The sequence below is a fragment of the Parasteatoda tepidariorum genome, chromosome 7 (assembly GCF_043381705.1).
Source record: "Parasteatoda tepidariorum isolate YZ-2023 chromosome 7, CAS_Ptep_4.0, whole genome shotgun sequence".
In the NCBI taxonomy this organism is placed as follows: Eukaryota; Metazoa; Arthropoda; class Arachnida; order Araneae; family Theridiidae; genus Parasteatoda; species Parasteatoda tepidariorum.
The window spans coordinates 65968830-65996536 of record NC_092210.1 but is presented as its reverse complement, the minus strand read 5'-3'; the positions used below and the strand labels follow the sequence as shown (position 1 = coordinate 65996536).

General features: G+C 28.0%; 1 protein-coding gene across 1 annotated transcript in view; it reads left to right on the top strand.

Annotated features, from left to right (window-relative positions):
• Window positions 1-1305: 1305 nt before the first annotated feature.
• The window catches only part of LOC107438482 (periodic tryptophan protein 2 homolog), a 36347-nt gene continuing 9945 nt past the window's right edge, over window positions 1306-27707 (top strand). Inside the window, exons 1-16 of the mRNA XM_043048880.2 lie at window positions 1306-1447; window positions 2430-2542; window positions 3718-3812; window positions 7671-7770; window positions 9354-9500; window positions 9591-9726; window positions 10640-10778; window positions 12265-12340; window positions 13222-13377; window positions 16940-17147; window positions 17291-17439; window positions 19469-19616; window positions 20466-20616; window positions 23016-23196; window positions 23912-24059; window positions 25354-25525. Of these exons, the coding sequence (XP_042904814.1) occupies window positions 1430-1447; window positions 2430-2542; window positions 3718-3812; window positions 7671-7770; window positions 9354-9500; window positions 9591-9726; window positions 10640-10778; window positions 12265-12340; window positions 13222-13377; window positions 16940-17147; window positions 17291-17439; window positions 19469-19616; window positions 20466-20616; window positions 23016-23196; window positions 23912-24059; window positions 25354-25525 (2137 nt within the window). The 5' untranslated portion in view covers window positions 1306-1429. The remainder of the gene's footprint in view (window positions 1448-2429; window positions 2543-3717; window positions 3813-7670; window positions 7771-9353; window positions 9501-9590; window positions 9727-10639; window positions 10779-12264; window positions 12341-13221; window positions 13378-16939; window positions 17148-17290; window positions 17440-19468; window positions 19617-20465; window positions 20617-23015; window positions 23197-23911; window positions 24060-25353; window positions 25526-27707) is intronic.

The following is a 27707-nucleotide window of genomic DNA, read 5'->3' as shown; positions in this document are numbered from 1 at the left end:
ATACCGCACACCCTCGATGCATCAGAAGACTGATCCAAGTGGTCACCCACCCGCACACTGACAGCAGCCAGTGATGCTTGACTTCGGTGATCTGATGGGAACCATGTCTTAACGATCTGTCCACTGCGGGACGTGAGCAGCATACGATAAGTTTTGTAAGATATGTGAAATTATGGTAAGTCTCAATTTCTGTGTTTTCATAGTCTACGATATAAAAGAACTGTAATAGAAGTCATTAAATTTAGCTCCAATAAAACCAAATGTCGTTCTATAAACTTAAATTTAAATATTAATTCCAATCATAAATTAATAAAAGTACTTACATTTCGCTTCGTTAAAATTGTTTTGCGTCCGAAGTAAATCATTAAATGCTTTTTTTTCTTTTTTTTTTTTTTTAATTTCATTCCTAAGAAAATGATTTTTCTGCAATTATATTGTTAAAATACATATAGGGTGTCTTAAATTTATTAATGAAAAATAGCCTTTCTAAAGCTAAAAAAAAATTAAAAAAAAAAAAATTGAAAATTTTTGATATTCCACTTCTAGCCCTCCCCCCTTGTAGCACCACCTCTGTGTCTTAACAATCTATTATTAATAAAACTACCAAATAATATTTTAAACATGCTATATCGGAACAGCCTGCTATTTTTATCACTGGCTAGTATTTTGTTGTTGTAGTTGTAACTAATTTACGTCGCACTAGAGCTGCACTATGGGCTATTGGCGACGGTCTGGGAAACACCCCTTAGGATGATCCGAAGACATAATTTTGATCCTCTGCGGAGGGGATGTCTCCCCCGCTTCGGTAGCCCGACGACCTGCACGCGAAGTCGAGCACTTTACGGTAGAACAGTTTAATGAGGACCCATACCGCACACCCTCGGTCCCTACGCAGACTGATCCGAATGGTCACCCACCCGCACACTGACCGTAGCCAGTGATGCTTTACTTCGATGATCTGTTGGGTACCGTGTCTTAACGATCAGTCCACTGCGGGACCGCTAGTATTTCGGAAGAGATGGTATTTTGTCACAGGCAAGTATTTCGGAACAGGCAATATTTTGTCACAGGCTAGTATTTTGGAACAGGCGATATTTTGTCACAGCCTAGAAATTTGGAACAGGCGATATTTTGTCACAGCCTAGCATTTTGGAACAGATGGTACTTTGTCACAGGCTAGCATTTTGAAACAGATGGTATTTTGGCACAGGAGAAATAGGTTAGTATTTATGAATAGGTTAGTATTTTGTATCGTAACAACTGTAACCTGTTACCTGAAAATACCTGTTATTGTCCATCACTAGTGTTTCTAACTGTATTTGTAACGTGTAGCACATGTGCCGTATTGTTATTGTTTACACTTTTTAACAATTAAAATAAAGTTTATATACTATTTTTATATCTAAATTTCACTCAGATTTATGTTAAAATGAAGTTTGCATACAAAGTAATATTTTTAAAATTATTCTATGACTTTAAATTGTATATTCTCCTTTTTTTTAAAATTACTTCTAAATGAAATTTCTAAAAATTTCACTACGATTAAAATTTTTGGATTTAAATTTTCCTGAAATACATTAAAATTCTCCTAAGCTTTCAGAATTTTTTTAAATTAATTAAAAATATTTTGCTGGAGAAAGATAATTGCTGTAATAGAGAAATTCCTATTTACTATATACATGATGAACTACATGTGTATACATTTTTTTTCTGTTATAGAAAGATCTCTGTCTAGTAATGTTAAATTAAAATATTTTTGGTTTGTTTTATGAAAATAAATTAATTTAACTTATTTGGTTATTAAAACCATTTGTTTAGTGGGAAAATGGTAGGAATTTTCAAAATATTAATCACTGTAATGAACTGTCCATAAATTCTGTGTTTATTAATTAACCAAATTTATATTTTATGACGTTATAACTGCAGATAACCTAAATGAGAAATGAAAGAGCACAGTATTGAAAGAGCACATGTTGCACAGTATTAATCCATGATGTGTTATATTTATACACATAATGCACTAATAAAATGCTCTCTTTGGTTTGCTTGTCTTCTTTACCTCACTGACCTTTACTTTTACCCTTATTAAATTAAACAACGGCACCCTTGATTGTTCGTATTTTTCTGAAATGATCAGCAGAAGGTTTCATACATCAACGGTGGGAGACCGTACCGTCAGCATTCAAAATTTAATATAGCTGGAGCATAAGTATGCATAACTCGACGTAATAGAAAATTAAAATGCATAATAGATTTAAAATATATTGTAATCATATGGTTTTATAAAAATTTTGCATTCGAAATTATAATGAATTATATATTTTGTTACATAAAAAATGAATATTTTGAAAAGATAACTCTGTCTCTATCCCATTCTTAATTATTTGCTTTCTCTTGAATGTATATTATCATGAATTTTTTTCTTATAGTTTTCCAATCTTGTGGGTACTGTTTATCACAAAGGAAATTTGATATTTACTCCTGATGGAACAATTTTAATAAGTCCTGTAGGAAACAGAATCACCCTATATGATTTGAAAAAGTAAGCATATTTTTTAAATATTTCAATATTGGAACTTCTACTATAATTGCCAAAATGCATAAGGGATTTTAAATTTTTCTTTTCTAAAATTTATATACAGTGGAAACCCGATTTTACGTTGTCCGTTTCGTACGTTATCCCGTTTCTTGCGTCATTTTCTGCTGATCCGGGAAAATTGCCTATACCGATAATGTTAGAAAATCCCGGATTTTGCGTTACCCATTTTATGAAAATCCCGCTTGATGCGTTTTTCTACCAACAGATCAAATTAATTTTTTTTTATTCTACATCTCTCACACAAACTTTTTTCTAGTTTTTTGAGCAAGAAAAACTTGCTTTTCAGCTGCATGGAGCAATTCTTGCATTCTTTCTGCTCCATTTGTCAATAGGGGGGTGGGTAACAACAATAAAAACTACAAAGCATAAAAACTCTAAAACAATTTTTACTTGCAAATGTAAATTTGCAAAAAATTGTTAGATGAAATTGTAGCTAAAAACAAAGAGGAAGTGAAGAATACTAATCTTTTCCATTAATTTAACTGGTAGGTGTCAATTTTTAAAAATATGCATAGATTTTTCGTAATCCCGATTTTACGTCATTCCGCTTCGAGCATTTTTTATCGCTAGTCCGACCTAAAACGTAAAATCGGGGTTTCACTGTATATACAGGGGTGTGTCCAGGCCGAATTTACTGCCGTTAGCGGTACCTTCATAAATTCAACTTTAGGAAGAACGACAAATCCATATTTTTGTGTTGATTTTTTAATTTAATTTTTCACAAATTAATGTCTAAATTTTCCGAAAATAGTTACCTCTCAGAAAAACCTAGACAGACCCCTGATGTATAAGGGTTTGCCTGGGGATGGCTATGAGTTTACCTTTCAAAATAGTCTTCCATAAAGCTTTTTCTTTCTTTTTTTTAAAAATTTTTTGTAGACCTGTAAACTTTTTTTTAATTTCAAGTCTGGTAAGTTTGTTGTTATTTTATATATTTATTTATATTCTCAGACCAATTCAACTTAAAAAGTTGATAACAACTTAAAAATTATAAATATAGTTATCAATGAATTTCAATTGCTTAGAAAATTTATTCATTAATTTTTTATCTTATCGTTAAGAAATTCTTTTATGATCTTTATTAAATTTATTTGTTTGCATTGTTTTCCATCTTTTAGTCATAAATCTGAAACACTGCCTATTGAAAGTCGGTACAATTTTACGACATTAGCTCTCTCACCAAATGGACGGCTTCTTTTAGCAATTAATGAACGTAAGTTTTCTTTATTTTCTGTGGAATTCTGTATATTTAGTTTTAGTTCATTGTACTGTTTTATGTTGCTTTTTCTTAAGGATCTTGGGAAAATATAAATATTGCACTAATGTTGATGTTTTGTTACAATTATAAAGCTATTTTTGATGATTTTTTTTCATTGCCAACCATTTTTGGTTAATTTTTTGGCACCACTTTCTTTAAATGTGAAAATTGTGATGCTATTAAACAAAAAATTCATTTTTATCATGACAATAGCCATTCTTCAACATGAATTATTATCCAAATAAAAAATATGGCAGTTCTATATCAAGTCATAACACATGAGCACCATATTTGTTAATCACTCTATACCAAATTTGATAAAATATAAACCAATGTACATGCTCCCAACTATTGTTTTACTTTTATTAAATATTCTATTCATAAATAAAAATACTGTAGGTCTTTATCTAATGTTTGCTTATGGGCAAGAGATTTGCTATCTGTCTTTACGAAATTTAAATCAATTTACTTGCTTAAAACCATTCTATTACGTCATTAAATACTTGAAACTAGCCCACCTAAAAGCAGCATATTAAATGCCAATATCTTCTTTTCAGCTGGTTACTTTTGTCTTACATCAATAAATACTTACATAATTAGCCAGTGGACGAGCATTGCCCATGCCAACCTATTTAATTTGACTCAAATAAGAAAATTAATACTCCAGTTCCCATTTTACCAGAATGTGGTACCTATCATCTATTACATTATTCGACCCACAGACAAAAGGTCATACAAAAATTAAATCTTTAACCTAAATTTTGTAATTAAATCGATGCAGAAAGACATCAACAATAAAACCTCATTCGCGACAGCACTCTTTCTCCTCTTCTCATCAAGTCTATCAACTGCATAATATTAAATCAGCAAGATTCCTGACTATCGTATCAAATGCTCTTTTTAAATAAAACCTTACCTTCGTCAATATTTTCACCACCTAACCTACTTATCATTACATCATATTTTCATTTCTACAATAAGTCCAATCAATGCACTGTATTTACAGATATTATTGCAAATTTGGTGTCAAAAGAAATCATTTAAAAATAACTGAAGAGTAGCAGAGTGGTAACAAATCACTCCCAGGCTTGCAATGTTCTGGACATAACTATACTTGATTAATTGATAAAAAAGAATTTATTCTTGGCACAAGTAAAAATGTTTTTTATTGTTATTGTCGTGAAAGAGATACAAATATATGTTGATAATGTTTTGAAAAATATATATTTGTATTTCTGTTGAGGAAAATAAACTTTTTAAAATTTGCTGTGTTAATTATGTACCATATGTAATATAGATAAATATTCTCCTTAATTAGTAACATTTTGTGAAAAATGTTAATGGAAATGGTTGAATTGCTAATGTGTTTTGAACAGGTGAATTTTAACTGAATTATTTAGTTTTCATTTTGAATATGGTTTCATGTTTTTTTCCTACTTTTATTCATATTATATCTTTATTAAATAATAGTAATATTCTTAATAAATTATTCAGCTACTCATGTGTGACATTAACTTTAAACAACTTCGTGAAAAATGTTCTTATTTTTAAATTTAGGAGAATACTCAAAACTTTAAAAAAAAAAAATAAAAAAAAAAATTCACATTTCATTGTGTTTACGTTTTTTTTTCTTCTTTTAATGTTATAACATTTTATATTCTCCAAGCAGCTACTATATATCTTTTAATATTTGAATTACTAAAATTTAAACATTGGTGTTGCATATTTTGTTTAAAATAAGCAATTCTTTTTTTACCTATTTGTTGTGAAAGGAACTGCATATTTATATTATGCTATAGAAACACTATTAATGCAGTTATTTTCATAAAAATGTAAAAATCACTTATTTTTCTTTTATATATTTCGTACATACTTTTATTATAATTGTTATCATATAGTTGTGAGACTTAATTAAGGCTTTTTTAACTCATATATATATGTATATACTACAGTGAATCCTTCGTTAAGCGGACATTCATGGGACCAAAAAATTTGTCCGTTTATGAGAGTTGTCCGTTTACGGGAAGGGTACCCTAATAACGAAATTTAACACCGTAAATTGTTTTTAGAATATTCTCTAAGATATAGAAATAATTAAATAATATCTACAAGTATACTGTAAATATCTGCAAGAATCTTTATTTAACAATAAGAAAGATAAAAAAGAATTTATAAAGAAGTGTGATATAAATACATAATTCTGGATCTAGCTACAGATAAATAAATAAATAAATATAATTTTCCTATTAGCCTAGATACTCAAGTTAGACATATGATACCAAATAGGAGCGTACTGTCCTCAGTCCGTTTCAATTATTAGGTTCACATCCGCTTACACCTACTTATCATTTGATAGGGAACATGGTTAATACCTTCTTGGAAAATAAACCTCCCATGATTCACAGAAAAAAAAGTAATGCATACCTGTAAGTCATGAGGACCTATGGAGATGATTATTCACAATTGATCAGCTATCAAGTGTCTGAATAAATGTTTCATTTATATAAACACCTCAAAGATTATACTTCTGTTCTCTTTTTTTTACCCCAGTTGTGTTAAATACAGTCTTCAAATTGATAAGAAAATTAAAGAAATTTTCAATGGGGAAGAAGCATTGAGAGAAGTCATTTCAACTTGAGGGGTCTCATAACCTGTGTGGTCCAGATGAAAAGATCAAAAGATGCCGATGTCAGAATTATTTCAGGAGTGCAGTACCATTTTCTCTCCTTTCTTTACAAAGATAAGGCAAGGTGACAGGAGAAAGATTGATTTTTCGGTGGTGAAATAGCTTAACAATATTTTTAGTTATGGATAAGGCAAAAAGTTTTATTTACATGCTTTAAAAATGGTGAAAAGTTGAATTTTTTTAGCTTGCAATTTATTTAGAAAAAGTAGTGTCCGGTTTGTAGAGATGAAAAGCAACTTTTCAGGACCAAAATGACTGTCCGCGTCCGGTTATGGGAGTGTCCGCTTTGCGGAGAATGTACGTAATGGTTTCTTCATGGAAGATTCCCGGGGAATTAAAAATATGTTCATATTGAGAGGCGTCCGTTTTGCAGGAGTGTCCGTAACAGGAGGTTTCACTGTATATATATAACTCAGAATTTCAGCTTTTTTTTATTTTCAATTTCAACAATCTCAAAGTTGTTCACCCTTTGCATAGTTGCATTGCTGAGTTGGAGTAGTGAGAAAACACAAAATTTGTGCAAATTTCTTCAGAGGGAAATTTCATGTTTGTTGCTTTTATTTTCTTTCTTTTTTTTTTCTTATTCATTGTGATTGAAGGTCTTTTAAATAAGTTTATTTTTTTATATAGAAACTACTCTGAGAATTATAATTGTGCAATTTTTTTATCATCTCTGCCTATGCTTATAACCTGAAATGAGTTTTTGTGTAACCTCTGACACAAGTGTCATGGGTTTGTCATTATAGGTCAAGATAGTTGCAAAGGCTAGAGATACCACCTGCAACATTAGCAAAAAATTCTATGGAACACGGAGTTAAAGTGTGACCAAGCAAGAGTTCTGATTTTTTTTCTTATTTCATAAATTTTACTTCACTTAGGTAACAAAAATAATAAGAGTCACTGAAGTATTCTTTGGGGCTATGAACGATTGATAATTATCAATACAACCTATTTATTATACATTTGTATAGTTTTTTTTTTCTTTTACAAAGAAAGGAGATATTGCATTTTGAAACATTATAAAAGCGGGTTTAAAATAATAGTCTACATTTGTTTACTATAATTACTCTAAATGACAGAAATTATTTGGAATGTTTCAAAGATTAATTAGTTAATTTTTTCCATAGCTGGTGAAGCTTTGTTAATAAGTCTATCACACAGAACTGTTATCCATAATTTTCATTTCAAGAGACCCATTGCAAGTGCATGTTTTAGTCCAAATGGAAGGTGAGTATTAATTTTCAAAGTGATGTTAAATTACTATTGAAAACTTATCTGCAAATAAATAAGATGTATTTGTTATCTTTATTTACAAAAATAAATGAATAGGATTCTTATTTCTCTTTTATGGTATGTCCATTAGATATTTTCAGAATATTTCGTAATGACACAATAATTGATTATTTTATAACAAAACTTTCTCAGTTTCTTTTTAATATAGTAAGGAAGGTATATTTCTCATACTGTAAATAATTTTGTCAATTTATTTTATAAAGTCAGGAAACATTAGTGTCCTCAAACTTTTTCTTTAAAAGCAAAATTTGATGTGGGAGTTTTTATATTTTTATCTAATGTATACTTCAGGCGTATTAAAGCTAAATAGGTTAATTCAAAATGAATATTTTAGGAATAAATTAGCTCATAGTACTTTCTTTTTCTTATTTTTATTGGTTTAACAAATATCAACCTTGTTATAAAATATTTCTTCCCTCACTAAAGCATGTAATTTTAATAAAAATTAATTATCATTTGGCAGTATTATAATTATTGTAATTTCATTTAAAAAACAACCTATCAGCTTACACTTCATAATATCATAGGATTCTAATGTTTAGTTTGGCAATCTGCAATTAAATATATCTTTCAATTGTTTAAAAAGTTGATTCACTCAATTTATTAAATCAAGTGTTATTATTCCTCGTTTTGATAAATGCTAATAGAAAAATTGTCATAAGATTTTTCTTTGTTTGTTTATTTGATATTTTAAAAGAAGTGAATTTGTAATTTAATTTAGTATTAATTATAGATATATTGGCAGAGCTCATTCTAGGCAGGGTAAACAGGACGCAGCACCCTGTTGCCCTTTTAGTCAAAAGAATTCACCCTGTTGCCCCTGAAGTAAATTAGTGCCCTGATGTAATAGACTCATACCCTTTTTGCCCTTTCCTTCCTCAACCCTTCTTTACTTTTTCCCCAAACTCTATAATGGATTTCTTAAATTGTTATTTTTAACTCTTTTTATTTAGTTTGTCATTGCTGTCAATACATAGATTTATATGGAAAGGAAAAATAGCCATCACAATCCATTGTTGCACTTGCCTTTGAAAGTTTGCAGCTACTTCCACTATCATTAAATCATAATTATTATTAATCATTTTAATTATTTAATCATAACTACAGACACTTAAAAACATACATTATTTTAATAATATATGCATGCATTTTAAATACATTACTAAGCTAATTAGCTCATTAACTCGATATATATGTTAATTTATTAATGAAAATAAGTAATTAATGATTGCTTTGCTACTTTTAGTTAAGTAAAAAAATAAAAAAAAATCTTTTACTAATTGACAATGTTTTTTAATAGAACGTGTAAAGAATTCATGTTTTTAATAGAACGCAGAATTATTGCCTTTTTAGAATAATAATGCCCTTTTTTTCAAACTTTTGCACCCTGCCCTTTTTTCTGTCTAGAATGAGCTCTGACATTGGCATGTGTGATCATGTTAATCATTTGCCTTTAATTGAAAAAAACTTATGCTTTGAACTTATTTAACTGCTGTAACATTTTTTTTCTTTTTAAGGTATATTGCTGTTACAAAGGAAAGTAATTTATTTATCTACCAAGTACCATGTACTTCTATGAAACAATTTAATGCATTTGTTTTAGAGAAGGTTTTTAATTTCTCATATGATGACACTCTATGCATTGATTGGACATCTGATTCTAGGTATTGATTTGTTTTGTAATTGTCAAGTTTTTGTCAATCAATTATTGATTATTTTAACTTGTTTACTTTTATCTTTTTGAATTTTTACAGAGTTATTGCTGTAGGAGGAGCAGATATGTCTACAAAAATCTATGCTCTCAGCCAGTTTAAAAATTTATCTGCTTATACATTAGGAAGTCATACTGATCATGTAGTTCATTGCTTTTTTGAAAGCAATTCTTTAGATGTATCCTTTTCTTCTTATAAATATTGTATTTTAACCTTTACTAAATTTACACTGTAAGAAGTAATGTTTGATGTATAATTTCTTAGTTATGTAACTAGATATATATTTAGCTTTGAATTATATTTATTTTGATGTTATTATTTCCATTTTTTTAAACTATGTTCTTAAACGTTTGTCCTGTTGCTTTTTTTTCTTGTAAATCTCTATTTAATACACACGAGTAGTTTTCACACCGACAATGGAAATTTAGTGGTCCAAAAAATTTATATGGTAGACAAACTCGAAAAGAAAAAAAATATGGAACTTGACTATTGCATAATTTATGTTATGGTACTCATCAAAAGTTATTTATTGCCCTCTATAACACCCTAAAACTACTCATTTTCCCAGAATGATTTAAGATTACAATTTATTAAAATTAAGTGGAAAAAAATTTCAAATAATATTAGTAAATAGATTCAAATGCTGAGCCTTAATAAGTAAATGAATGAGGAAAACAGAAAAAGTAAAAACTAACAACATATCAAAAATTCTAAATAAAATTCTGCAAGAACAAAAAATGATGTCTTATTGATGAACAATTACACTGTCAGTACATGAATGCAAAGGGCTGCACAATGTGTCAATTTGAAATTTCAAAATTTTAAATTTTTTGAACCAGGCTCTTTCAGTCATTCCATTTGAAAAGTCTTAAAACTGAAATCTAACCTACGCATGAAATAAAATGAGTACATTATTTTTTTCTTCCAAATACATCGATTTCAATGCAAAAAAAATTTAATAGTTACTGTTTTGTAATTTCGAAATATTGTAAAATATTGTTCCAAAATATTTTAAATTTTTGTTTATAAAATACTTCAAAATCTACTAGTATATTAGTACACCTCTTTTTGAAATTCTTAACTACATTTAGTTATATACCATTGGTAAAAATGGTCAGCTTTGTGTATGGGAATGTAGTACTGATTTGGATGGACTAATTCCTAAAGAAAGAAAACCTCAAACTGAAATAGATGAAAATAGTGTAGACGAAGTGGTTGACATTGAAAAAGGTAAATATTTTAAATTTTTTTTTATGACTTAGGCTAAACAAGCCTGTCTTCAAAGGTCAATGTGCTCTAGAAAAAATGTATTTTCTGGATTGATTATGCTAAAATTTTGGACGATTCACAATTTTTCAATAGTGTATTCCTATATTCTTTTTTTAGATGCTTAATCTTTTATCCTAATTAAAAATACAAAACTTTAGCTGTTGCTCAGGTTTTATAATTTATTTATGCAACTTTTTATATTTTCTTCGGTGGAAAAGCATTTTTTTGCTGGTTTCTTGGAAAGTAGTAGGAATTACTCTAGGTGCAAAATTAAGAGAAGAGGTTTTCTATTAGTAAAATGAATAAATAAAATAAAATTAAAGAAAAGTAATTACAATGAGGGCAACTAGAAAAAATTGATTTGGAAAATTAAATTGGGGGACAGATTATAACTAACCTACTCTCATAGTATTTGCATGCTTGATTTAATAATTATCTGGTATTTTTATAAAAAATATAAGGGATAGGTTTTGCTGTACAAAACAAGATTATAGCTATTTTTAAACATTATGTAGAAGTTGAACCCATAAAAAAATATCCACAGGCATATGATTTTTCAGCTAATAAGCTGAATTCCATAAATCTCAAGACTGTTGCTTTGCGAACTCTGTGAATCAATAATTTTATCTGACAAAACTTTCTTGGTATTTCGCCAGTCTAATATTGAAATTTATTTACTACTTACACAAAATCTGGTTAACGGGAAATTTATTCTGCCCTTAACAGCACCTTCCTCTTTTTTTTTTTATTCCTAAGCTCCCATTTGCCAGTAATAATTACTTTTTTACGCCGATTTGTTTGAGAAAAGCGAAGTAGAATTCAAGATTGAAAGCAATATTTAAAAGAGTGTTTGTTTGAAAAAAGGAAGTTTTTTTTTTCTCATTCTATATTTTAATAAGGAGCAATTTTGTTGCAAATTCCGATTTGTAACAGAAAAATTATTTCATCAATTTGGTATATTAGCCTCTTTTTTTTTCATTTGGCTACAGTTAGATCGAATTAATTTTTAATATCACAATAGAAAAGGTAATTTTCAAACCATGTATTTCAATAATTACTTTTCAACATGCTCGATACAGTTGTAAATCCATGTTTTGATCTTTTTTTTTTCGACTGCAATTAATACAATTGATTTTCTCATGTTTTTTTTAAAATTCGGATGTTAAGGCGTGTAAAATTTGAATCGCACGTTTGAGTAATCAAAAGAAGTATTACTTTAGCTATGTCGCCCTGGAATTAGTAGATCTGATTATAAGCAAATAATATAAGCTTTGAAAAAATTTCTTAAAATTCTCTGCTTATTTATTTGAAATAATATGGTTGTAGCAATAGCGTCCTTAACTTATCATTTGTAAACATGCAATAGTTTTCTATTCTCATACTGCGTATTACTTTTGAATATAATACCATTATCATGATTGATCATTATAATTTTTTTTTCTTTTAGAAAGAACAGTAGCAGAAAACAAGCCAGATGCAGAAAATAACACAGATGAAAAGGTTTTTTACAAACGAATTGGAAAGTATGCATAAAGATTGAGTTTTAAATTTATTATAAAATGTTAATGCGCTTTTTAATGTCTGACTTATTTGTGTGATAAACTTTATTTTCCACTGATATGGGTACGCTAAAATTACATTTTGAAAGGGAATAAAGTTTTGTGGAATTATTGTTTGAGGATTGGAAATTCCATTTTATTTAAAATAAATTGAACTACAATTCTTCATGCTTAAAAGAGTTACACATTTTGTTTATGCTTGCAGCTTTATCATGTTGAAATTTAATGTGATTTTGTCAAAACATTTTATTTTTTTATTATCAAAACATTTTATTTTTTTCTGTAGTCAAATATTTTTATCAAGCAAAAAATAAAAAATGGTTGCAACAAAAATGTTCTGAAATAACATTTGCTGAGAAAAGTTCCAAGTTATTTTTTCTTTTATTTTCACCTCCCAGCATTAAATTTTTTTTTTTTTTTTAACATTTAATTTTTTTTCATTTATCATCTTTCATTTTTCTCATTTATTGTTGTCCCTGTTCTTTTTTTATTTTTTTTGTCTCTGTTCTTGATAAAATACGAAATGGTTTTGAAATATTTTTTTGTTGTTTGAAGGTATTACATATCAAAATATTACTTTACATCAGATTTGTAATATATCAGTTTAATGAGATTTATAGTTTATATAAGATTATTGATCAGATAAATAAGATTTCAGTTTAGGATTTTCTAAAGTAAAGTTTAAATCAGAACAGCGCTACTAACCGTTTGCAAAAGCAACACAAATTTTTGTTGCTTTTTTGCTACATTGCCTAGCTTTATTTTCATGTGTAGCACATAATATACCCTTAATTTTTTGGTAGTTGTGGTGTTTATTTTACCGTCTATCTGTTTGCTTTTTGTAGACATTTCTTGAAAGATGCTCTGAATGGCAAAGAGGGTTATGTGGCTCTTACTGCTGCTGCTTATCACCAAAAGACTCATTTGCTAGTGACTGGATTTTCTAATGGCTCATTTCTATTATATGAAATGCCCAATTGCCTGCAAGTGCATTCCTTAACGTAAGTTAAAACAAGTTATGTTAATAAATAATAACGTGAGTAAAAACAGTTTATAATTGCATTTTTTCTAACGTAAATCCCCCCTTATATTATAAGATTTCCTTTTAAATTCTTCTGTGTTATTAATTTTAAGTTATGGTTTTCATCCAGCACATGTTTAAATTTAAAGTATGTAATTTTACCCCTTAGGTCAACTATCATAGTTGTCCTGATTATCCTGATAAAAAATATTTTGTCATCTCTTTTAGCTTTTTATCCTAATAATTCGGACTTTCTGTGTTTCCTACCTACACAAATCTAGATTTTTTTTTTTAAAAAAAAAAAATCAATTTGAAGAGTAAGAATCATTCACTATTTACATAAATGGTTCAGACCTGTAGCCTTTCTAGCAAGATTGTTTATTTTATTTTTATTTATTTATTTTGGTTCATAAAAAAACTCATTGAACAATCATACATTATTAGATTTTTATGGTCATATTCTTAAAGAATCATTAATTTCAACAAATGCAGTGGTGAGGAAGGAGGGGGGGAATTAGTAGTTTTTAATTGTTGAATTTTTTCTTTCAAGTGGATGTAAGTATAACTGATCTCAATCAACAATACAGTAATCATAAAATTTTTGAATTGAGGGATTGTCCATCTAACTATTTTTGTACTAAAATATTAAGCAGCATATCTGCTGAAATTTCATTTTAAGATTATTGAAGCCCTACTTTATGATCATTTAAATTTATTCATGATATAGATTAAGAATTTTAATTAAATATTGGCATGAGATGAAGGAATGTTAACAAATTGATACTGGTTATTTTTTTAATGCAATAATCCTATATAAATTACCATATTTTAATCTCAAACTGCTATGAGTTTGCTTCATTAATAAAATTATACAGAGAATTGTTAAAGATTTCTTTTCTTACAAAGTTACTTTAAAAAATACTATATTTTGTTATATTTTTTGGATAAATTTTACCTTTATTATGATTAAACAGTGTCTAATGTATGTATAGATATATATTGTATGTATAGATGTATAGTAAAATAAAAACACCTTATATAGAAGAGGTATTGTAGAACCTTTAGGTTTTTTTTAAACAAAACTTAAATTTTTTTGGCGGCGCATTTGCTAACTGCATTTATTTTTATAATTGCCACAATAACACTAGATAATCAGGGACATCACATATCTTGCAGTACTTGATAAATCTTGAAAATCTTTGAATTTTCTTGAAAAAAAAATAAGGGCCTGGAAAAATCCTTGAATTCTGTAATAGGGTCCTTGAAGAGATTTTGATTTTCTCATAGTAATTTTCAAAATAGTAATAATAGTTTTTTTACAAAAAAGTATGGGGAAAAATGTATGGGGACATGTGGGAACCACATGTAGCATGCCATGCACTAATTTTAAAACTTATTATTTTATTTCCTAATGTGTGAAAATTAAAGTTTTATTCCAAACTGTAGAGAATGGAAGTAGTCTGCCAAAATTCCAATAATTTTTTTTCCAGTACAAAAAATCTGGTATTTTCTGATGCATGCATAATGCTATCAAATCTGAAATAGTAAAGAATTTTGCATGAGCACAATTTTCGAAAACCTCTGGTGTATAAATTCTTTAATGTGAAAAGGGAATTCATAATTTTTCCATCCTACTTTTTTTTCTTGGTAGATTATCATTCACTTTGATGTTAAGAAAGTTAGAATATCTAGCGAATAATTTCCGATTTTGTTCATAGTTTCAGTAGTTAATACTTGATATGCAGTATTTCTTCACATTATAAATATAATCATTCTGTTAACTTCATCTAATTTTTTTATAGTTTTTGTTCAGATTTTCGCATTTAATTTTTACCTCCAACATGTAAAATTTAGGTCTTCAGATTCAGTGCATTATGAATCAAACATTGTGATTCACATTAAAGTGATTTGCGAATCACTCATCAGGGTTTGCATTAAAATGCTTTCTGAACCATGCAAAGTACATTTAAATGTTTTCTAAATCATGCAGTGCAATTCTCATTCAAGTTATTTGCGAATCATGCTTTGGGACTTGTGTTAGAAGGATTTAAGGTTAACTGTTTGCAATTCTTATCAAAGTGATTTATGAATCACATATAGAGATTCTAATTTTAGTTACTTATTGAATCTTGTTTTATATTCCAATAATTACCAGATTACGCATCTATTTTTTGATAAAAATAAATTACAAATCATGCATTGAATTTTTCATTAAAGTAATCAAATAATCACTTATGGTGGTTTATGACTTGTTACTTAGTGCATTTTTCAAACTATCATTTGCTATTCATATTGTTTTGATTTACGAAGCCTATGTTGCATTTCAATTTGCAAGTGATACATTATGATACCTAATTTACGTAGATCTTAAAGGCTTGCTTCATGTTACATTTAATATGATTTACATGTGACATATTGCAATTTATATAAACACAACATTTTGCAATTTATGATCCACTTTAAAGTAAATAAAGTTTCATAAATCTTAGGTTGTTATCTGTCGTAATATTGTACTACACAAGATTTTATTGTGTCCAAAATACATTACTATTATTCTGAAGTGATAAAAAGATTGTGTTTTTAAAATTAAAACAGATATGCTAAATGTTATTTTTCAATTGATGCTTTATTAAATTTTTCACGAAAGGTTTTACTGGTGCCAATCTATAAAATAAGTTGGCAAGTATGCTAATATCAATTGGAAATTTTTTGTTAATCGTCAAACTGATTTAAATCACAATGTAACTATCAAACTATTTCCATTGGTAGCCGAGGACTACACATATTAAAAAATTGCTTTAATTTGAAATTGATTAATTTAATATATGCTTCAATGTAATAAAATCTGTTTGGCATGTAATTTATTGTATAATTTATTACTAAGAAGGCCCTTGAAAAAATTGATTTTAGGTCCTTGAAAGCCATTGAAAAGACCTTGAATTGTTTTTGAAAATTGAGTGGGAACCTTGGACATATACAGGTTGATTTTGCTCGTAACAAAAATCATAGTGGAAAAAAAATCTGTCAACATAAATGACTGCAATAATAATTTTAAAAAAATGGAAATTTTTAATTTCTCTCTTGGGTTTTTTCACAAAAAAGAAATAGCTTCTGTGTTAAAAAAATTTTTTCCCCCTAATATTTCATGTTTACTGAGGACTGTGTTGTAATTTACTTTTTGTGCAGCTTAGAAATTGATATAAAATAATCTTTACCATTTCTTGTTTTGTTTAAAAAATATATGTTAGATGAATATATACGTTTTGATAAGGTTTAAACAGCTGTAAAAATCTTTTACTGGTATTCAGTCAGCTACCAGGATAAAACTCTTCACCCACATTTTTTCAAACCTAATAGGAACGAGTCCATAACAGACTGTTCCGCCATAGTGCCTTTTTTTTTAATGGCTATTGTTCTCAAACTGTGTTGTTTTTAGAAGCCATTAACTATCATTCTTTCTTTTTTTCTAAAAAAATAATTTTAAAACTATAAAATGTTTTATATTTTGCAATTGATTTTTATTCCACCTGCTTCTGTTTCAGTTTATCGAATCAACCGATTGCAAGCATTGCTTTCAATTGCTATGGAGACTGGATAGCACTTGGAAGTGCTGGAATTGGACAATTAGTGGTATGGGAATGGCAAAGTGAAGCTTTTGTGTTGAAACAACAAGGGCATTTCAACAATTTGCAGTGTCTCTCTTATTCTCCAGATGGAATGTATATAGCCACTGGTGGCGAGGATGGTAAAGTAAGTTTAAACCAATGGTTAATTTTAATGAAATGCTTTAATTTTCTACCAATATTTTTTTATAGAGGAAAGTTCTTTTAAAATATTAAAAAGATATAAATATTTTTATTTTATTTTTTATCACTATTTTTTCCCCCATCCAGGTTAAACTTTGGGACACATACACTGGTTTTTGTGTTGTTACATTTAGCGAACATTCAAGCTCAATAAAGGGTGTTACATTTTCTCAAAATGGAAAAGTTGTGTTATCTGCTTCAGTTGATGGTACTATTCGAGCTTTTGATTTAAACAGGTTAATATAATTTTTCAATTTCTATTTTTCAAGCTTGTATAATATATAAAAGTTTATGTCTCTTTATATTATGATCTATGTGCATATTTTACAAGTAGCAATCATGTTAAAAACGAAAAATAATAAATTTTAATTTTGTTGAGGAACATACTGAAATTAAGAAACAAGCAAAAAACATATTTTTTGTGATTAATTTACATTACAAGGTTTAATTATGGAAATGATTTGTTATTCTTCTGCCCCTGCTGTTTGTTGTGTTTTTTTTCCCCTCACCTATCACTTTTGGCTTAATTTTATTGCTGCCGCTTTCGTTATTTGACTAAAACAGAATAAAAACTACAGGGTATCTGCGCCCTGGAAAGTCATGAATTTGGGTATTGAGCAAAATTTGTCATGAAATGTCATGATTTTAACTATTTTTTAAAAAAATTCATGGAAAGTCATGGATTTTGGTCACCGAAATTTTTTTTTTAAAAATGGAATCCCCCCAAATTTCATGGTGTTCCAAATATCTGAATTTGTAACAAAATCTCTACTCAGAGTCATATTTTATTAAAATATAAAAAGTTTTTATCATGTTCTTTAAAAATTATGCTGTTTTTTCAAAAAATGAGAGAAAAAACATCATTTCTAGAGCGAAGTATCTTTTAAACTTCTGTAATTTCAGAATTAGGAAAAAAAAATTTATTTTTTTATTTTTTTTATTTTATCAATTTAAAATTCTAGCTGAAGCAAGCCAGTCATTTGCAAAGTTTTTTTATTCCGAAATGAGAACAGAAAAATCAGGAGTATCTCTTTCCTTTCTGATGAACAAGAAATGTATCTTTTGAATATACTTCTGCAGAAAAAAAGAAGAAAAAATTATTTGCTCTGCTATTATTTTTTTCAGCTATTTTATTGCTCCAACTCTTTTCTTACTCTGTTTTTTAAATTTAAAATCAATAAATATGAAGATGCAGAGTATAACATTTTTGGTTATATCTATCATTTTAATTAATGTTATTATAGTGATTTTTAAATTTATTATTCTGTTTTTTTCGGAGAAAATAGTAACTTCGTTAAGTCATGAAAAGTTCTTGGAATTAGTCATAGAAAGTCATGAATTTGAAAATCTAAAATGTAGCAGATACCCTGAAACTAGCTTCTCTAATAAATTCAATGCTAAGTTGTCTTACAGTTATTTTTTTTAAACGTAAAACATGCAATTCATGAGTAATTTCAGGTCTATAAAATATGTAGGCCCCTGGCAACTGGATCGTTATCCACTGTGCTCGATGCTAAAAGATGGAGTTTACTTTTATTTCGGTCAATTTTAGGCAATAGTGTAGGGTATGCCTGGCAAATGTATACCAAGCAGTGGCCCTTGATCTTAAAAAATGCATTGCATATATATAATTTATTTTTTAAAATATACTAAACTTATTTATTTTTTTGTATTATTATTATTCAGATAAATATAATTTGCATTGTCAGATACTTTAGTAACTATTCCAGATACTTTTTAAAATCTATTTCTATTCTATTTAAATTTGATTTTCACGAAAGTTTAAACAATATTGACACAAAATTAATTATTTAGGAGTTAAAAATTATTAATTTGTCTTATTAAAATGTAATATTGTTATTATTATTGAAATTTTTTTCACTCTCAAACATTTAAACGAGGAATTTATGAATGTGATTGATTGGTCTGTGAGTTTGATTTAATGATTTCTTTAAAGGTATCGGAATTTCCGAACATTTACTTCCCCAAAACCTACCCAATTTTCTTGCCNTGTTTTTGTTCAAAGTAACTATTTCAGATACTTTTTAAAATCTATTTCTATTCTATTTAAATTTGATTTTCATGAAAGTTTTAACAATATTGACACGAAATTAATTATTTAAGAGTTAAAAATTATTATTTTGTCTTATTAAAATGCAATATTGTTATTATTATCGAAATTTTTTTCACTCTCAAACATTTAAACGAGGAATTTATGAATGTGATTGATTGATCTGTGAGTTTGATTTGATGATTTCTTTAAAGGTATCGGAATTTCCGAACATTTACTTCCCCAAAACCTACCCAATTTTCTTGCCTTGCTATTGATCCTAGTGGTGAAATTATATGTGCAGGATCTGAAGACAGTTTTGAAATTTATGTTTGGGCAGTACCCACTGGGCATCTTTTATCGGTAAGTATATTAATTTACCTATGTTTACGAAAGGATTATTTTCTAATGTTTATTTCAAATCTTATATGAGCACTATGTTAACTTTATCATTCTGTTTATACTTGCTTATTTTTTAAAAATCATGTTTACTATGTAACTAAGTAATAAATCACCTTTGTTTGTGAATAAATCATTGTACTTATACATTCTAATAAACAAGTAGCATGCGATGTTCATATTAGAAAAAAATATATATAAAACTGTATTTATGAAAAAATATAATTTAAAAAATTATTTACAGAAAATTTTTAAAAAAGCTGAAAATTTTTTGTAAATTTGAGTAAATGTGCTTTTAAGTTTATATGTTGTTTCAATTTGGTAAAATCTATAAATCCTCAACACTCATATAAGCAGTTTGCATCATCGCACTTGCATTCTTGGTATTTGAACTGTTGCAAAGGACAGGTTTTCCAAGTTAACTTGTGGACTATTTATTGCCAAATGCTTTTATATCATTCTACCACTCCAAAAGCACTCTTAAGACAATCAGTTGGATCTATCATCCATTGAAATTTTTAGATTTAATTGACTTTGCAGAACAAATTAATATTACACAGTTAAATTAAACAATTAAAACTGATTAATATTGTATAACAATATTGGAAGACTTCTGGGATTATCTTTATTTATTTATTTTTTTCAACAATGTCACTTACACCCTTTATTCACTCAGCTCTAGTTTTTATGTTAACTCATAAAAAGTTCTATAATCAATTGTGAACCTGGCTTTATGTTTTTGACGGTTAACTAAGAGTATTTTTTATTGCATTTTTCAATCAATTCTCATTACATATTTTTTCTCTCACCTAGATATTATCTGGGCATGAAGCTCCAGTAAGTGGAATTAGTTTCAGCCCCGTTGATTTGGTGATTGCTAGTGCATCTTGGGATAAAACTCTTCGACTATGGAATGTTCGTGGAAGCAAAAGTATCCGAGAAACAATAACTTTAAACTCGGATGGTAATTAGTTTAGTTTTTCTTTCCAATTTATCGCATTTGAACCATTTTGAGCATTATATTTCAAGATCAGCTGATAATGTAATGACTTAGTTCTTGGTAGCTATTATAATTTGGGTTTAAAAGTTATCTAGTTACTTAACTTCATAATTTGGTTATTTTGACTGGACCTTTTTTTGTTTTGTTTTATATTTGTCAAAGCATATTTTATAGTTGAGATTTTCAATTTTAAAGAAATGTCTTTATTCGGATAGATAAGAAATTTTTTGAAGAAAATTAAAAAAATTAAAGACAATATTAAAATTTGTAAATAAATATATTTCAGTAGTTTATGATTGAATGCAAGTTTTATTGCTGAATAAGTCTTTATTCAGTATGTTCTCAAATGTTGCACTGAAATTTGCATGCAATTTTAAACTACTGCAATATATTTATTTTTGAATTTTTGTGTTGTCTTTTATCTTTTCTTAATGTCATCATGGTCTGTAACTTGTCTAATAAATCTATTTTTAACGTTTCATTTTTATATTGAAATTGAAACAATTCATTTATGTTAATTAATTATGTTATTTAGTGTTTCATTTATTAATCCTTAATTCAAAATTTTCCAAGTTCTCTGAAAACATTTGAATGGAAATATAATTTTCACAAAAAAAAAAGAGAAGAAAACGTTTTCTTTTCAACAAGAAACTCGTGTAGTTTGAGTTATAAAACCTTCAAAAAGGAAATGGTATTAAAAATGTATGATGTAATTTGAGACGTTAAATCTTTTTTAACCATACTCAGTTTTAAGGTAGGAGTTCAAAGTGTTGAGAGACCTATACAAAAAGTATTATAAATTTTAAGGGGGTGATTGATTTAGACTTTTTGTGTAATATTTGAATGCATAACCTACTTTCTAGTTTTTTTTTTCTTTTTAAAAAGTTTTGATTATTTCACATTTATAAATTACTGGCAGTTTAATAATCTAAATATTGATTGCCTTTCCCCATGTTATGGAACTTTAGGTCTGATTTGTGATTAATCAGTTTAATTAGTCAATTCTGTTATTATTAAAAAATAGATATTAGATATAGGCTTGAGATTCTTCCCCTTTTTGAACTGATTATTAGTATTCAATTAACTAATATTTTTTTATAAATGTTATTACAGTCTAGTAACATTCTTGTAGTTGTCATTACATTAATTTAATTCAAATCATTGAATTAAAAACTTCTAGTTAAAACACAACCATTTATTAATAATAACTTTTAATTTATCCATTTTAATATGTTACCTTGCGCACATCCATTTCTCAGGCATATCCAAAGCAATTGTCAATCGTTTTTTACTTCAGTATCACTCTTTTAAAAAAATTTTACAACACCTCTCTCACACTATATTTTCGTATTTTGTAATCCATAATTACGAAATCTTCTAATTTTGGCAAAGACTTTCAAATCTCTGGCTTATTTTACAATTTATATAGTTATTTTAGGTGACCATGCTTAAATTTTTTTACGCATAAAATATACACATCGTGTTATCTCTACACTCACTCTTACCCTGTTTTTTATGTATTTTAAATATTTTTTTTTCTAACTGTATCTTTTTTTACTGTGTTATCCCATGTGTATTTCTTGTAATTGGAATTAGTTCCCCAATCACATAATTGCCTCAAAGGAAGGGAATAAACGTAGTTTATATCGTATGTGCAACTCAACTTAGTGTTTTAATTGTTTTTGTTCAAATCACAAAGATGAACAGCATTACTTATAAAATTTATTTTTGATCATTTATTTTGAATCATTTTTTTCAAATTTGATAAAAGCAAAGAACAAAATGTCTTATTACCAAACTCTTAATGGAAAATATTCTAAGGATTTTCCGTTTTCAGAACCATCTAGACTTGACTATGGGTGCACATTCTTTGAGATTGGCCACTGTGATTTTACTATTTTTCATCATGTTATTTAAGCACGTGAAATGTGCAGAATGAGTCAACACCAGCTCAAAATTAGCTGCACATGTAAAGAATTATGTTATGGGTGTAATTAACTCTAAAATGTAATTTACATCATTTCTTAACGAGTATAATATTCCATTTACGGCCGCTGATCATGTACGTAATTTGTTTTGTAAAATGTGCCTAACTGTATGGGTATGGAAGAACAAAGATGTCTGCTCTTTTTAATCAAATAGCTACTGATCATGTTGATACAATAGTTAAGTAAATGCAACTTAGTTCGTTTTCAGCCTCTTGTGATGATGTAAGTTGTAATCAGTTGCTTTAATCCTGCNCACACACACACACACAATTGTAAACTATCTATCTTCTAAATTTTAGTGGTACTTTTAGTGGTAGTCTGTTAAATGGAACTAATTCTTTTGATATTAAAGAAGCATTAAATTTTTCTTCATAGGTTTAGCTACTATTTATAAGCCTGATGGTGGGGAAATTGCTGTTGCCACTTTAGATGGTCAAATATTATTCTTTGACTCACACACATCTGAGCAAACAGGATGTATTGAAGGTCATCATGACTTATATGTTGGAAGAAGAGAAACTGACAAAATTACTGCCAAAAGTCTTCTAAAATCTCAGTAAGAATTATGGTATTTAAATACTGAAAGTTGTTTATAATTAAAAAAAAAATACTCAGTACATTGAATAAGATGATTTCTGTTTCATATGATTCACTTAAAATTCTCTAACATGCAACAAGATGCTTTTTTTTTTTTTTTTGCTTGCAAAATTGCTTTATCTTTTATTATTTTAGTTAAACTTCAAAATAAAATTTTGTTTTCAGAAACTTTCGTCAAATCTGATTTAATTTTTTACTTGTCTGAAAATTGACTATTATATTTCACCACACATACTTAATTCCCCCGCCTTTTCTATCATAATTTAATGAGAATTTTTTCTTCCTTTCGTAGAGCTGCTGGGCAATGAATAGACAAAACTACATCAGATAAAGCTTATGTTAGACCGCTGTAATAATGATGTTAGTGAATTTTAAATCAAATATCCTTATACCTGTTTTCAAAAAAAGGTCTTCATTTTTATGGTCATATTAACATTAAATTTAAATTCTTTATAGCAGTGTTATTAAAATATTAATTATTCATGAAATAAAATTAAAAAATATTTACCGTATCTCTCCAATCAGGATATCTTAGTTATCAACTTAGATTTGATTCCATTTACTTTAGATAATTGAGGTCTTCCTATGTATTTAATTCTGTAATAAATTATATTAAAGTCAATATGTATTTACATACTTATTTCGAGTTACTAAGCTTTGCATTGTATTTTCAGAGCATTTCATGCCCTTTGTTATACAGCTGATGGGGAATGCATTCTTGCTGCTGGTCGGTCAAAATATGTATGTATTTACAATGTGGAAGAAAAAATTCTAATGAAGAAGTTTGAAATAACCTGCAATCTTTCATTTGATGCTGTTACTGTAAGTTATAATGTATAATTTGTAACTTGCTATTGTTTTTCTTTTGTTTGACTCTTTTAAATTTTTTTTTATAATTTATCAATCTATGTTATTGCACTTATTGAAATGAGTTGCATTCGCAAATTGACAACATCAATTTTGCCGATCAGCGTACTTTACAAGTCAGAAATCGTATTTTTTATTAACATTTGAGGTTTTTGTTTACGCTTGTTTAGGTGAATGTGCAGTCCACCACTAGGGATCAGGGATATTGAATGCAAGATAATATTATGTCTTTGTACGCCATATAGCATGTCATTTTAAATCAGAGATAATCATAATAATTTGCATTCTTCATAAGCTTTGTTGACATCGACATTATGTAAATCATATATGGGTATAAATTAAAAAAATCACTTGTACTTCTGTCCTTCGGCCAGTTGCTTGTTTCTAAAATCTAATGACTAATGACCAAGTTCTGTTTGTATTTGTGATTGTTTTGCAGTCATCATCATCCTAAGTTTATAAGTTACTTTTTGATGTATTTCATCTTACTTATATAGTATGTGGTATTTATCATTAAAGTAATGTTTAAATCATTATAAGTATCTGAAGCTTTTATTTCTGTAAAGTTAAGCCAGCCTTCTGCAAATGGAATCATGCATAATCTTTATAGTTCGTTCATTGTCGATGTGAAATTTTATTTTTAAACCCAGTGACAATAGCTGGCATGTGATTCTTCCGTTATTTCATGGATTTCTATGAATTTCAGAATCCGCAAATCAATTATCTATGTTCTGGCAAAGTTTTCTAGGAGTTCTGTCCATCAGAAATACATGTCTCGTTAATGAGACATTTATTCCGCCATTACCAGCACCGTCTGTTTTTTTTCTTTTTTTTTCCAAAGCTCTCATTCACGAGTGATAACTTTTGTTTTTTTATGCTCAATTTTAGCATTGAATTACAAGTTGTTTTTTTTTTCGAGAAAAAAAATGACGGATAAAAAGATGATTTTAGGCATTGTAAAAGCTTTCCCCTGGAATCACTTCAAGAAGAAAAGCATGCTAGTTTGTAATGTTGCAATTGTTGTTTTACTTATTCCCTATGGTTTGAAAAGATTTTAAGTTTAGGCTGCAAAATCTTAAAATTACTTATTTTTCTTTCTTTTTTTTAAACAATTTTAGTCCTAAAGTCGCTTTGATGTTAGGTTTGCATTGAAAAAATCAGAAGGAAAAAAGACAGTATTACTGCCTAATTTTTAAAATAAATGAATAACTGTGATATTATCATTTTCTTTATTCTATTTCTATTTTAGGATTTCATCAATCGAAGAAGAATGACTGCTTTTGGGAATAAAGCTTTGATTGAAAAAAGAGCTGATGAAGAAACACTTTCAATTCCCATTCCAGGGAGTAAATTATTGGATAAAAGTTCAAGAGTTTTCAAACCAGAAATTAATGTGACTGCAATTCAGTTTTCACCTACTGGTAATGTCGAAAGACAAGTGATTTTTATGTTTTGTAATTTATTTCTACTAACCAGAATTAGAACATCTAAATCTAACCAAATATCCATACCAATTGTTCTACCAAATTACTGTGTATGCAATCTGATTTTACCTTTTTGCATTATTATTTTTTTATTTTTTTTTCATTCAAAGATGAGAACATATTTGCTACGTAATTTTTATTATTTTAATTTTATTTATTCTTATTTATATTTGAATGTTATTGGTGATCTCAAAATGTGTATTAAAGAAGAAAAAAAACAACATTCAAAATATGTTAAATACATACAGTGACCTCTCACTTATGCACCTTTTTCATTTATACGACGATTTTTATAGGTCCCATTACATTAGATAGGAAAATAATGATAAACATCCTTCGTTTATGCGTTGCTCTAAAAGTCAATTGTTCAATTATACGTCGAAATTTTAGGATAACATTTAAATTTTTTAATCCTTTAAATATTTTTTCTTATTTAAAAAAATAATTTTAAATTAAAAATGAAGCAAATAAGCAATCCTTGTTACAGATGAAAAGAAATATTTGTTGTTAGATCCTATTGAATTTGCTTCCCCCTGTGACCTTTTCATTTTTGCTGTTTCTGGAAAGACATTCTTTCTAGAATTTTGAATAGGGTGTCTTATCTGTTACACCAACAACAATGAAAGCCCATTCATCTTTTAGAAAATGACCATTCCTCTTGTCCAGAGGTTAGTTTTACTCCCATGCTGTTTTCTAGAGAAAAAAAAGACACCTGGAATACGAAAGATGAAAGAGACCGCGATCACTTACTTGCAGTCAGATGGACATTATAAGTAAATAAAAGGAGGTGATCTGTTTAGTGACATTAGTAATCGAACAACTTATTGTGCAGCATATTATGACGTCAAATACTTTTCTTAGAAATTTATCATGTAATGTTTCACCCCCTCCCATAAAACTCAAATTTTTTGTGAAGAAGTGTTTATTTATATCTAATTAAAACTTGTGGACGATGAGAATGTGCTGGATGATAAAGTTCCTCCAAATCACACAACAGTATTGGAAGCTTTAGACACTATTTGTGACTATTTACAATTTAATTTTGCTGCTGAAACTCCCCCTTATCCCATTTATATGAACTGGAGGAAACTGTTTTTGAAATAAGTTGGGAAAAACAAATACAAACATGTATTAAGATTATTTTCTAAGGAAATAAATTGTCTTAAGGTATGTTAAATTTTTTCTTTGTATAATTATATTACTAAATACCAAAACAGTATAAATATTAACATTTAATCTTTAGAAACATATTTATTCATATTGTCACTGCAATTTATGTTGCATTTTACAATTTTGAAGTTTTTCACTTAGGCGCCTCTTTCACTTATGTGCCTTTTTCTCTTGGCCCCTTGCACCGGTGCATAAGTGAGAGTTCACTGTATTTGAATGTAAAGAATGAACTGAACTCAAAATTTATGTTTAAAAAAAATAGCACAGAGCATTTGTTTTAAACTACTCTTATGAGTATTTTCAACTTATGATTTCTATGAAATTCATAATGCATAATGTTTTTTTAATTAAATCTTTTTTCATCCAGACTATAAATGTTCACAAATTTTGTTTTACTGACAAATTGTGTTTTAAGATTATAATAGCAGCAGCAAATATTCTTCAATTCTCATCAGAATTTCATTTTTTGAATATTACTTTATCAGTTAAGAATCTAAATAAGAAGAATACAGGGTTGCCACTCCACAGGGAGAACAGGGAAAACCTGGAAAATACAGGGAATTTAAAAATCACATAAAATAACAGGGAAAATACAGGGAATTTGGATTTTTTCTTTACAAACTGAGAAAATACAGGGAATTTTGTTTCTATCTTTTGTCTTTTAAGAAATGGTGACTACTCAAAGCGTAATCTATAGGATATTTAACCATGATATTTCAGCTATACTAAACTATTTCATTTACTATAGCATTATTTAAGTATGTTCAGCTGTTTTTCTAGCAATTAAAACTAATATATATAGTTAGCCCACTATAGCTCACACAAGAGCTCAGTAATTGTTGTTTCCTCTTAATATATTGTGTGTAATATGTACAGGGAAAACACAGGGAATTTTTTTTTCAGATTTGAGTGGCAACCCTGGAATAGTTATACTGATGTATTTCCTTGT